The sequence below is a fragment of the Stegodyphus dumicola genome, chromosome 2 (genome assembly GCF_044657685.1).
Source record: "Stegodyphus dumicola isolate Sdum_Otavi_A_Nest chromosome 2, ASM4465768v1".
Lineage (NCBI taxonomy): Eukaryota > Metazoa > Arthropoda > Arachnida > Araneae > Eresidae > Stegodyphus > Stegodyphus dumicola.
The window spans coordinates 30,485,612-30,497,860 of record NC_140769.1 but is presented as its reverse complement, the minus strand read 5'-3'; the positions used below and the strand labels follow the sequence as shown (position 1 = coordinate 30,497,860).

The window sequence follows — 12,249 nt, the reverse complement described above, 5'->3', positions numbered from 1 at the left end:
GGGACGATAAAAACCTGTTCAATCGACTTGCCAATGCAGTCAAGTCTCTTACACGCGAGCAAGCACAACAACGCTGGACCAGCTACCTTAACTCACTTTCCACGGATGACAACTCTCTGTGGAAAGCTGTTTCTAGGTATACAAAATGCTACAATAAAATTCCGCCCCTTAAAGGCCCCACGAGGATTCATTACACCGAAACTGAGAAAGCAGAACTGTTAGCAATGCAACTGGAATCTCAGTTTTGCACGAATAACATACATGATATTTCAACAGAAAACATTGTCTACTCATTTCATAACAATATCACAACAAATACAAACATAAACAACATCCCTCCGGTTATGCCTTCGGAGGTTCTTGACTGTGTCAATAAACTCAAGATGAGGAAAAGCCCTGGTTTGGATGGGGTCACAAACTCCATGTTAAAGAAACTGCCACTAAAGATCATATTCATCCTGGCGAAGATTTTCACAAGGATCATGCAATTGCAGCATTTCCCACAGGCCTGGAAAACGGCAAAGATTGTACCCATCCTTAAACCGGGGAAATCAGCATCTGATCCTACTGCTTACCGACCGATCAGTCTGCTCTCCTCCATGAGCAAGGTATACGAAGATATGCTACTCACTAGAATAAATCATCACTTGGAGCAAAACAACATCTTAATCCCAAGCCAATTCGGTTTCCGGAAAGGCTTGGGAACCACTAATCAGCTCTACAGGGTAGTAGAGCTTATCTCTGATGGTCTACACATGAGGAGAGTAACTGGCGGTCTGTTTATTGACATAGCCAAGGCCTTTGATCGGGTCTGGCTGGAGGCACTAGTTTACAAAATACACAATCTGGGTTTCCCAGATTACATCACAAACATCACTAAATCCTACCTAACAGGTAGAAACTTTGTCGTTCACGTCTCAGGAACAAATTCTAATCTACACCCCATAAGGGCAGGGGTCCCTCAGGGGTCCCTTTTAGGGCCCACCTACTTTAATATTTACGTGAACGACATCCCTACAACTCAGGACACAACACTGGCTATGTATGCTGACGACACAGCAATCCTCACACAAAGTGCATTTGCTGGTTCAGCTATCCAACATCTACAAAATTACATACATGCACTGGAGACTTGGCTCACACAATGGAAGATCAAGGTAAACATCGATAAAACGCAAGCCATCCTGTTTACCAGGAAAAAGAAATTCAAAAAAAACCTGGTTATGTACGGCAGTTCCATCCCCTGGGCCCAGCAAGTCCCTTATCTTGGGGTGATCCTCAATAAAACTCTGTCATGGAACCCACACATCACAAATATTATTAATAAGTTTCGAGCCCGTAAAGCTCAACTCTTCCCCTTAATTGCTCGAAACAGTGTTTTGTCTATAGATAACAAGTTACTCATTTACAAATCCATTTTGCGTCCATTACTATGCTATGCATGTCCTGTATGGGCGTACTCATGTAACAGGTATCGGGGCAAACTACAAACTGCCCAAAATTGCACTCTTAGACAAATTGCCAATGCACCCTGGTACGTGCGGAATAAAAAAATTCATGAGGAACTGGGCGTGCGCCCTCTTAAATCTGTCTACTACAAAATTGCAAAACGATTTCATAGCAGGCAGCTAGAGATTGGAAACCCTGCCATTAAGATACCTGAGTACGACCCATACAATCTGGACAACAAATACAGGCCCTTGGCCATATTAAATGAATGGATTATGTAATGGCATAGCATAGTAATGTTTTTCTGTTTTATATAATTTTTGTCTTTTTCGCAACACCTTCCTTATGTAAATTTATTTTCATATTGTTATTGCACTCATTTATGTATGTATATATGTATATATTTATTTGCCAAGGGCTGGTATCACTTTGGGCACTGCCTGTGTTTAACATCTTCACTTCCAGGATTTTTCATCACTCGACAGCTTTCTGGCCTTCTGGTCCTTTACGGCACTGGATAAGGTAACCTGTAATACAGGTAATATGATCTTTAGTTGGTAATATACAAAAAACCCTAAAATATACCAAAAAAAATCAAAAATTCAAAATATACATAAAAATGTTAAAAAAAAAAATTAGACTAATATGTAAAAACTTAATGAAAAAGCAGCAAGTCGAAAATTCTAATCATATTCTACATGGGGTAGGGCCTTCGGCCCAGGTACCCTGGTGTACCAAGGCACCGTTCCACTGAGGTTGCACATTTCCTTGTTCCAACCATGTTCGCCATAGCCGATGCACCGTGCTCGCATCCATGTGGGTATCAGCTGCGATTTGACGTAAGGATCAACCCGCCTTTCTCAGTCCGATCACCATACCCCTCGTAAAATCGTCTATCTGCTGGAAGTGCCTTCGTTGACGGCGGCCTGGCATTCTCTCCTATTACACGTATCCTCCGGGAACAAAACCAGCTTCCTTCGAAAATTCGTCTGGCAGAAATAACGACACGAATATTGCCCCTCCTGCACATTCCTTCCCTTATATCTTACTTTACGTGCGTAGGAGAGCTGCGCGTTTCGCATAACTCAGTGACGTCTACTCTAAAATTTGCATAAATTTCTGACCTTCTTGGTGTTGCATTTTCAATGTCGAGCAGTGTATAAACGAATTGGCCCACCAGCGGCTGAGCGGTAAAAGCAGCTGAACACTGGTAATTCGGTTCGGGGTTCGAGTCCCGGCGAATGGGCTGGTTGCATGGGCGTTTTCGTGGTTTTCCCTATGTGTAACGTGGATACGAGCCAGTTTCCCTTAAAAAGACCTCCACGGGGCATCCCTCCCTTTCCGTGTAGTGCCTGAGGGCGGAGCACGTAATAAGTTTAAAAAAATGTAAACAAATTGATTGCTTCTTACATTAGATTTTATAGACGTAGACCTTTGTCGCATTGAAGAATATAGAATTTTAAATAAGCTAATAATAAATAAAAACGCAATAATTATTATTCACATCATTTTTTCAGACTACTAAAATTTTATTTTTTAAAGATTTGAAATATTTATTTTTACGAATGAACATTAGCATCCGAAGAAACCAACATTTTGTAACTGAAAATCATTTTTTTTTTCAGAATAAATCACTAAAATATTGCATTTAACTTACACGATTTGGTAAAATTTATATTGTAGTACAATAAGCATTTATACTGAATAACGATTTAATACAGTCATTAGGTTTATTTTGAAGGAGGAAACATCAGCTATGCCTTCTCCGAGATTCGAACTTTGGACCTCCTGATTGCCAACCGGACATGTACCACGAATTACACCCCGAAGGCACGCGGTAAAAGAGAAAGAAAATACTTTACATTCTTCTCTAGTTAAAGGGCGACTCACAAATTTTAGGGATGGAAAATTATCATCCAGCACATTTTAATTCGGACCTCAGTTTAGAGCCATTATGTTTATTTCGGATCAGGAAATAGGAAAAATCACCTATACCCTCACGGTAATTCAAACTTCGGACTTCCCGGTTGGTAGCCGGACGTACTCCCAATTACATTATGCAGCAAGCTGTAAGGAGGGAGGAAATACCTTACAATCTAACTACAGTATTTAAAAAGAAACATTTCTGTTTTATTTTAAATATCATTTTAATATAAGTTCTTCCCACTTTTATTATTTCATAACTTTTTGTTTGCAGTATGGTGATCCTTTTACTAAAATATCTTCACGAAATGGTTTTCGCATATCACTATCTGAAAATTTCATTAAAAATTTTTCCCGTGAAAACATTGCTATTCAAAATTATCCTAAAATGCTGAAAAAACAATTTGAAATCTTTTTTTTTTAAACATTAACGAAATTAAAATCAAAGTACATAAAAAGAACGGAAGATGAAATACAAACCGAAGACACAAAACCTTATTATAAAATAAATAAAGTCGGAATAATATGCGTACATTGGAGCAAACCGAGATTTTGATAATACTACGATAATGTGACATGCATCTACATATTCCCTCCGAGGCATGATTAATTAGAGGTTAGAAAATTAACTCCTCCATTTATAGGGTCTTTACGGCACAGATCTCTATGCTTTCGCCTGAGATTTCCATTGCATTTCGTCATACAACATACGTTCCAAAGATGTCTCATAAATTGTATAAACGTATTATAAATTGTCCAGTTCTCTCATAAATTTTCGCTATGTAAATTTAAATCAATAAGTTTGTTTAGCCAATTTATTTGTTCAGTGATTTAGGCTTTAAAAAGAAAGCTTATGTTAAAATCAAAACGAAAGAAATTCATGTGTTCCTCTAAAAATCTTTAAAAATCTAAAAATATTTAGAATCAATTATTATTAGTCCTGGATTCCTGACTATACACAGACGCATTCTTATATATTGTAGCTTTGATTATCTCTGTACGAACTTAGGTCGATTCTCAATTTTGGTAATATCACCGACACATAAAAATATTTAGAATCAATTATTATTAATTCTGGATTCCTGACTATAGAGTACACAGACGCATTCTTATATATTGCAGCTTTGAGTATCTCTGTACGAACTTAGGTCGATCCTTAATTTTCGTAATATCACAGACACAGAAAAATATTGCCTTTTGAGCATAAGGCCTCTTTTTGTTAAACTCTCCATGTAAAGTTTGCCACAATGTAAAATTTCCAGTGGCAGTTGCTAACTGTAAACTCTGCCTAGCAGTCAAATTCGTATTGTGACGAGAATAGTTACAAACAAAAACCAGTTTAGAGAAGTTGTTGTTCTTCTCTTACGAACTTGTCTCAAATTCCTTATAATAGAGACAAAATTGTCTTAGAGAGTGAAAATTGTCTTGTACCTATCGCTTCCACAACAGGTGGCCTTGATCCTAAAGGGCCGATGGTATTCCACTCTAAACCTACCTTCGAAGGAAACATTTGCCCTATAAAAGAATAACAATATACAATCTCGAAAGGCAGAATTTGTCGAGAATCGTACTTTGTACAAAGAATATGCCACGTCTTTGAATGGAGTCATGTCATTTCTACATTTCAGAAGCAGATTAATTAAACTGGAATGGTGAAAGGTAATTAGGTTTGCCTTTATCTCCAAAAATAATGTAAATCAGGTTGTTTGGTGACATCACGAAGATAAGTATTTATATATAGATATTAACGATAATTACTCATAGCAGAACAAGCACACAGATATAGAATGTAAATGATATGGGGTAAATAAAGGTTTTGTTTAGTAGTTCTTAAAGGATAAAACCAACTACACAGCATATTCAGCTTGTTACAAGCCACGTGAAAGACATGATATTTCTTAAACGATAAAATCTATTACATATTGTTGCTTGCACACGGGTTCGCAATAGATTGAATCACAAGGTCCGATAAAAAGTCAATAAAATTTATTATTATTATTATTATTTTCCAATGGCAGATTGTGAACAATTACAAATGTAACCCAGTCTATTAATCTATACAAGGCCGGATGTGGTGGTCTCTTTATTATGGAGGTACCTAATAGGTGAGCCACCATCGCCTTTCCTATGAAGGGACGGACAGTGACAACCATGCCTTCTCCGGGATTCGAACCCAGGCCCTTCGGCATCGCAGTAAGCTTCCCGGACCACTATTCCGACTAGGCGGCATAAAATTTATTATTATCGCAAGAAATATAACAAAAACGCTGGATTTTCCCTAAAAGATATTCGTACAACATCACGATATCACGCAATATAATCAGCAGCTATATTTTAAACTAAATAGAACGCAATAACGTTAAATAGAACGCAATCCAAAGCGCAGAGAAAGCTAATCCGATCAAGAATAATAGCAGCAACTAATAAACAACTGAGCTGAGATGTCTTTCTCCGGCTTTTTAAAGCTTTTTAATCGGCCACGAGAAAGTTTCGGTAAGTTCTGTTTTCTCGAGATTTTTGGAAAGCAAAAGAGAAGAATTACGGTTACAGAAAACACAGTAGTCAATTACATTTATTCAATTTAAATATAAATTAAGAGACGTCTATTTATTAAATGTTAAATGCTCTTGCTCTGTGTTTTTTCTTTACCGGCGTAGCTTTCTCTTAAAATATGCGTCGTTGCTGCATTGAACGGGGATACAAAACAATTTTAATTATAATTCTAGTAAAAATAGTTAACGAAATACAAAATCCGTAACAATATCATATTCATCTTGGTACAAGTCACCTGAAAGACAAACTAAAGGCATATTTTGGAATAAATTCGTAGGGATTGTGCCTGAGTGCAAATTGTGGAAAATTCTAGACTAGAAGTGCATAACGACTTATCGCTATGTCTAATATGAAACAGAACTCAAAAAGGGTGTAAAAGACTCTCTTATTCGGAATTCATTTCGACAGGAGGCACTTGTTATGCTTACAAACCAGACAACATTTATGACGTAACTCAAAAGATACGGAATTCAAATTTAAAAACTAAGAGAAATCTTAAATTAGTCAAAGGCCTACGCAGAAATGAATAATGCGCAGGGTGGCTCAAATCTATATCGTCCAGAAAAAGAATATTGGCAATAATAACGAAACTTCGAAGACAGACTGCTATTGAAGACTTGCAACTAGCAACGTGAGCTTCAATAGGCAGCACACGCTCTGATTAAACAGTCTAAAACCTTCCTTTAGGCACTATCTCTTTCTACCTCATTTGAACGAGCGCGAACTTAAAATTAGCATTTCGGAAGGAAAACGAAAAGGGAGAATGACAGTAGAGATATTTAACATAAAATAATTATTTAGATTAAAATAAATAAATCCTTAACGAATGTTTTATTTTTTAAATAAAACTTGACATAATGTGTCCTTAACTTTTTTAGAATTATTATTTTTTAACAGAAAATACGAAAGAAGTGATAAGTTTCTCATAACCTCTCCCGGTTCAACATTTAGATTACAAACACTATCCGCCAGATGGAGCTAAGCGTCACAACAACATATCATTTCATCCACTTATTTTCATTTATCTAAATGCAAGTTATGACTAAAAGATTATTAAATAAATACTTGCACGACAAATGTCGCCGCGACGAAACAAAGCAGATAAAAGTTTCTTTGATTTCACAATAGTCCAACATTTCTCCAAAATAGAAATTGTTATTGCAAAAGAGGAATTATAAGTTATATTACGTATGACTGCTTTCACCTGTGTTATTGCGCGGCATAAAACAACTGAAAGCCCACTTAACAGTTCTTGGAAATTTTCTCCTCCTTAATGATTATTGTGCACTATATATATATATATATACGCTTTTATCGATGCTTGATTCCTCAGGCATTAATACTCTTTTCCTTTTAATAATAACAGATTTAGACTTAGAGTAGTTTCAAATCCTCTTATAAAGAATATGGCTTTTACTAAATTAATTGGTGGCAACCCTCAATAGGACTGTAAGCGGATTATTGCTATATCTAATATGAAAACACAGAAACGTAAGACCAGGGGTAAAAGATCCTTTTGTTTAAAACTAATTAAGTTGAACAGAAGGCACATTTAATGTTTACAAATGAACCAACATTTATAACGAGAGAATTTTAAATTTAAAAGTAAATCTAAGTATCAGTTAACCAAAGGCTACACAGAGTAACTTAAATGCGAAAGTTAGGCCTTAAGCTTACACCGGGTAGAAAACACTACCCGCCAAGAATAAAGCAGTGCCGAAGATAGGAGCAAAGTAGTAACGTGGCCTACAGCAGGCCGAACACGCTCTGTCTAAAAAATCTGATGCGCACACCACATGACTTCCTTGTACCAAATATTAAATTATACGCATTTTTGCTGCATTTAATTTAAACTTATTTCCTCGAATTTCACTAGAGATATATTTCTCATTGAATTAATTCAGCTCTCATTTCGCGATAAGACAAAAAAACATAAAACCTCAAAATATCTTTATTAAAAATTGAAAAATATAAAAAAAATATAAAACACCAAATACAGTTAAAACAAATAAAAAAAATTAAAATTAAAATTAGAGTTTCTACTCAAAAACAATTAATTCGGCCAGCGAGCTAGAAAGCAGATTTTTCGGCGTAAAAAACTTAAAGTTTACTTTTGGACCCATTTGGCAAAAAGATGCTGAAGGTGCAGAAACTGAATATACTACTCTTCTAAGTTTTAAATGTAAACAAATATGGCTGCTATAGTTAAAAAAAAAAAAAAAAAAAGGGCTTAGTCACTCTTGAACAACTTTTAAATTGTTGATAAGTCTAAAACTATTACATGCAGATTAACTAAAGGCATAAAATCCTTAACCGGAAGATAAGAACAGCATAATTCACTCATTTTTAAAGCAAAAAATGCGCAATTTAAAAACATATAAGAATAAAAAAAACGGAGTTCATTGAGCCGAGTAACAGAGTGGGTATAAACGTATATATTTATTTATATACTTTTGGTGCAGCCGATTTCACCCAAAAAGGGAGTTGCACAACTGCATGTTATAGCAGTCTTATGCACAAAATTTCAATGTTCTGAGGCTACTCGTCCGAGATACATACGCACATATATACGTACGTACGTAATTACAGATGTCACGGAAAAAACTCATCCGAATCCATTTTAAATCCTTTTTGCAACCCGTTTTGGGGAAAAGAGTCCTTTATTCTGTTCGTACGTCCAGATGACACGAAAACCATCGTTAAACTGTATTGGATAGCAGTAAAAACGGGTATTTTAGTTGAAATATGATACCCAAAAATTTTTGCGATTACTATACTTCCTTTGAATCGTAGAAGGAAGTAACAATCTCAAACTTTTACGCACGAGCAAATTTACATTCTGGGAGGAAAACGTAAAGAGGTGACAGTACAGTTCAGAACATAAAACAACTGGTTAATTAACATAAATAAACTTTACACTATTACCAGAGAAAACGTACGGTTGAAAGACTTCATGTACACAAATAAATAACTCATGGGATATTCTTTAAGTAAATAGGAGCAGAAATATATATTACGAAATGTAGCTGGAATCAAAACTATTCAGATGTTTTGTTCACGATAAACAAATTAGTTCCCTGGAAAATCTGTAGACTTATTCATATTTACTTCTGTCCATTTCAATACTATGGTTAGCTTTACTTAATAATAATGTAGTTATTGATTTAAGAATAAGATGATTTAATTTTCCATACTTCCAATTTTGCGTAACATTTCCAAACTTTGCATAATATCACAAAGTTAATTATTGAGAAAACGTTTTCTGTGTTTGAATATAAGATACGGAAGTATTTCCTGTAGATATTCATTCAGAGTAGAGAATGTGCTGATATTTCTTTTATTAACTACAAGAAACTGGAGTTCCGATAAAGTTTCGGATAAAACTTTTGAAATATTTACCATTCCAAAGGAATTATAGTAGCTCACTAGGAAATCATGCTGAACTCTTTTGAACATCGTAATAAAAATATAACTCAGTGGAACTATAGTGCTTAAGAAAATATTATGATTATTATTTTGAATTGTCAATTGGAGGTTTAAATAGAAGGGTATGAAAATAATTCTATAATAGTATAGGCAGATGAAGGCGAAATAATTCTTATTAAACTATTATCATAGTGCAAAATTCAGTCATAACTAAAAGCCTGAAAAAAAAAAGATTTCAGCATTAAATGTATGTAAATTTGTCAATGCAATCCGTATTATTTATTATAAATATCGATCTATTATTTATTATAACTATCTGCATGTTTAAACTATCTGTATAAGGTAAAAGATGCCTTCGTGGAAATCTTTCTAAAGAAAAGTGGCTAGTATAAACGTTACACAAGAGAAAAACACGAAAACTCGAATCAGTCCATTGGTCAATGTTGAAACTTAGGTAATACTAATTAATAGTTGTAGGGTTTTTCTTAATTTGCATAACAAATTTATTTTAAGTTTTCCTGTTCTCAACTTCTCAAACTTTCCATTACATTATCTCGTCAGGATGTAACTGTAAAGTTAAGTGAAGTGCTATTTAAACGTGTGATTATCTCAGTTTATTCAGAGCGTGTTTCGCTAGTCTAGCGCACGTTTCGTTGTTATTTCGCGGTCACTCGAGTAAGTCCTTTGGCCTCATCAGTTTAGTATCACGCCGGTTAGATTTCTGTGAGTCCATTTCTTAGGAGTAGTTTTGAAGTGCGTTCTTGCACTCGTTTATTTTTTAGATTTTGATTTGTATTCTAGTCTACATTTAGTTATCGCCGCAAGTGAACGGTGTTTTGTAACGAATGAAGTCGGTGCTTTCTGTTAATTTAGTGTGAGTTAATAAAGGGTTATTTTGCACCCTTCTTCTGTGCTGGTATTTAATTCCCGCCTATGCGAGAATTCGCCAGGTTCATTGTAGGATCTAAGTTAGTGTATGTGGACAACTAGAGGTAGATCTTACAATATTTACACCCATGCATGTTCCAGACATTACACCCATGCATGGATTCCACACATTACACCCATGCATGGATGAGACCAAATACTTACAGTATTTGGTCTCATCCATTCATCCCCTGATGTGAATAATACGACTGAACTGCCTGGGGGAAGAAATGTCTTTGTGGAGAATTTTCTAAATGAGTGAAGAATTTTCTAGAAAAATAGCCCCTATTTATTTTATGTACAAGAAGAACCACGAAAACGTCATACCACCAGTACGCTTAATCACGGAGTAAAGTTGGCTGATTTTAATTTTAAGACATTAATTCAGAGATTTAATTAATGCTGGCAAATAGCTGAAGAGCCATTTGAGTCATGGCGTGGGAAATAGATTATAAGGTATTTCTCCCGTCTTCTTAGCATGTCTCCATGAATATTGTTCCTTTAGAACCGTTAAGTAATAATGTACAGTTATTACTTATATAAAGAATTTAAGAAAAAATTTCAGGATTCGCGGAAGACTATGTATTGTCTATTGCTGGTAGAAAATCTCTAGCATGCAGAGAGAGAAGTTATTACAAAATAAGCTGCATTGAGGTATGATTTTGCAACACTGTATTTGATGAAATCAATGAGCTCAAAAAGATATGATTCTAGAAGTTATTTTTAAACACAACATAAAGGAAGAAGAGTATGCTTAATTCATGCTGAATTTAAAAAATAACTGATTGCTCCTTCGCACGTTTTTTTGATCAGTATATCTTTGCGAATCATACTATTCTGCGATGAGTATGTGAAGAACATGGATGGATATTGGCTCTTTGATTCTCACTTCATGATACATTAAGCACAGCATGAAAGGAAATATAAACCCAGTTTGTTAAGACCAGTAAAACAGTTTTCCCAATAGCAGGAATTACGTTATTTTTAAAACTAAATTGGATATATTAAGGTTTATTTTCCTCTCAGATCTAGCATAGTAAGCTATGACTCACTGAACACAGCGAATATATGTACGTGGAGTGGGGGAAGATTGAATCTGACTGCCTTCGAATCATGCGGATCAGTAATCGGAGTAACTAATCAAAAAGCTACTAATGTAAAGCGAAAAATTCAGGTATTGTTTAGCATTTGAATCATATGTTCTATATTTTTATAGCCTTAGCATTTCGTTTTGATAAAGTTTTTTGAAAAAAGTGCGAAATTTAAGCCCTACCTCAAAATGTTCCGTCTGGCATTCTGTACTTTTGACAAAAGGGTCTTCGTCATCGTCTGCTGTGGAGTTCTCGTCCGAGTCTTCTCGAACTGCCATCATTCTGCTGAGACGAGCTTTCCTTGATTGAGGCTGAGGTGATTTCTGGAAATGAATAGGTATTATTCTATTACTTATTCGAATCGGAAGAAAAGCCAAAACAAGAAAGAATAACTGCAATAAAAACTCTAAAGTTGTTTATTTAAACTAATATGCTTTTGCTTGTGTTAAAATTTATTCTGTACTTCTGCTGTTTCGGCAGCTTTTACAAAGAATAAAATTAGAGGAGTTTTAAATAGAATAAAACCCTTAGTTAAAGAAGGAGGCTTCGGGGGCTGCCATCTGAAAACAAAATCTTTTGTGAGGAAGCCAATCCTCCTCCTCCTTAACCTCTGATCTCATGAATTCTTTTTGGCGATTGCTTAACAGATAATTATTTGCAAATTAACGAACCAGGCTCTAGAAAAGAATTTAGCTTGTAATTAAAAATAATTTGACTTTGCGTATTGTCTATTATTCCCGCAACAAGAGAATGGGAATTTATGTTCGTTAGTTTCAGTTTGTACTTCACCCGCTCTAACCGGTATAGTAATTTAGCGTTGTAGCTGCCATATCGTTGGGCTCAGATTTGAATCACAACGAAAGCTTGGATGTTTGTAAAT

The 12,249-nt window shown here is 35.2% G+C and overlaps 1 protein-coding gene across 1 annotated transcript in view; it reads right to left on the bottom strand.

Moving 5' to 3' along the window:
• The window catches only part of LOC118194750 (uncharacterized), a 631,198-nt gene that overhangs the window by 32,993 nt on the left and 585,956 nt on the right, over positions 1-12,249 (bottom strand). The window contains exon 21 of the mRNA XM_085810543.1: positions 11,552-11,692. Coding sequence (XP_085666669.1) covers positions 11,552-11,692 — 141 coding nt within the window. The remainder of the gene's footprint in view (positions 1-11,551; positions 11,693-12,249) is intronic.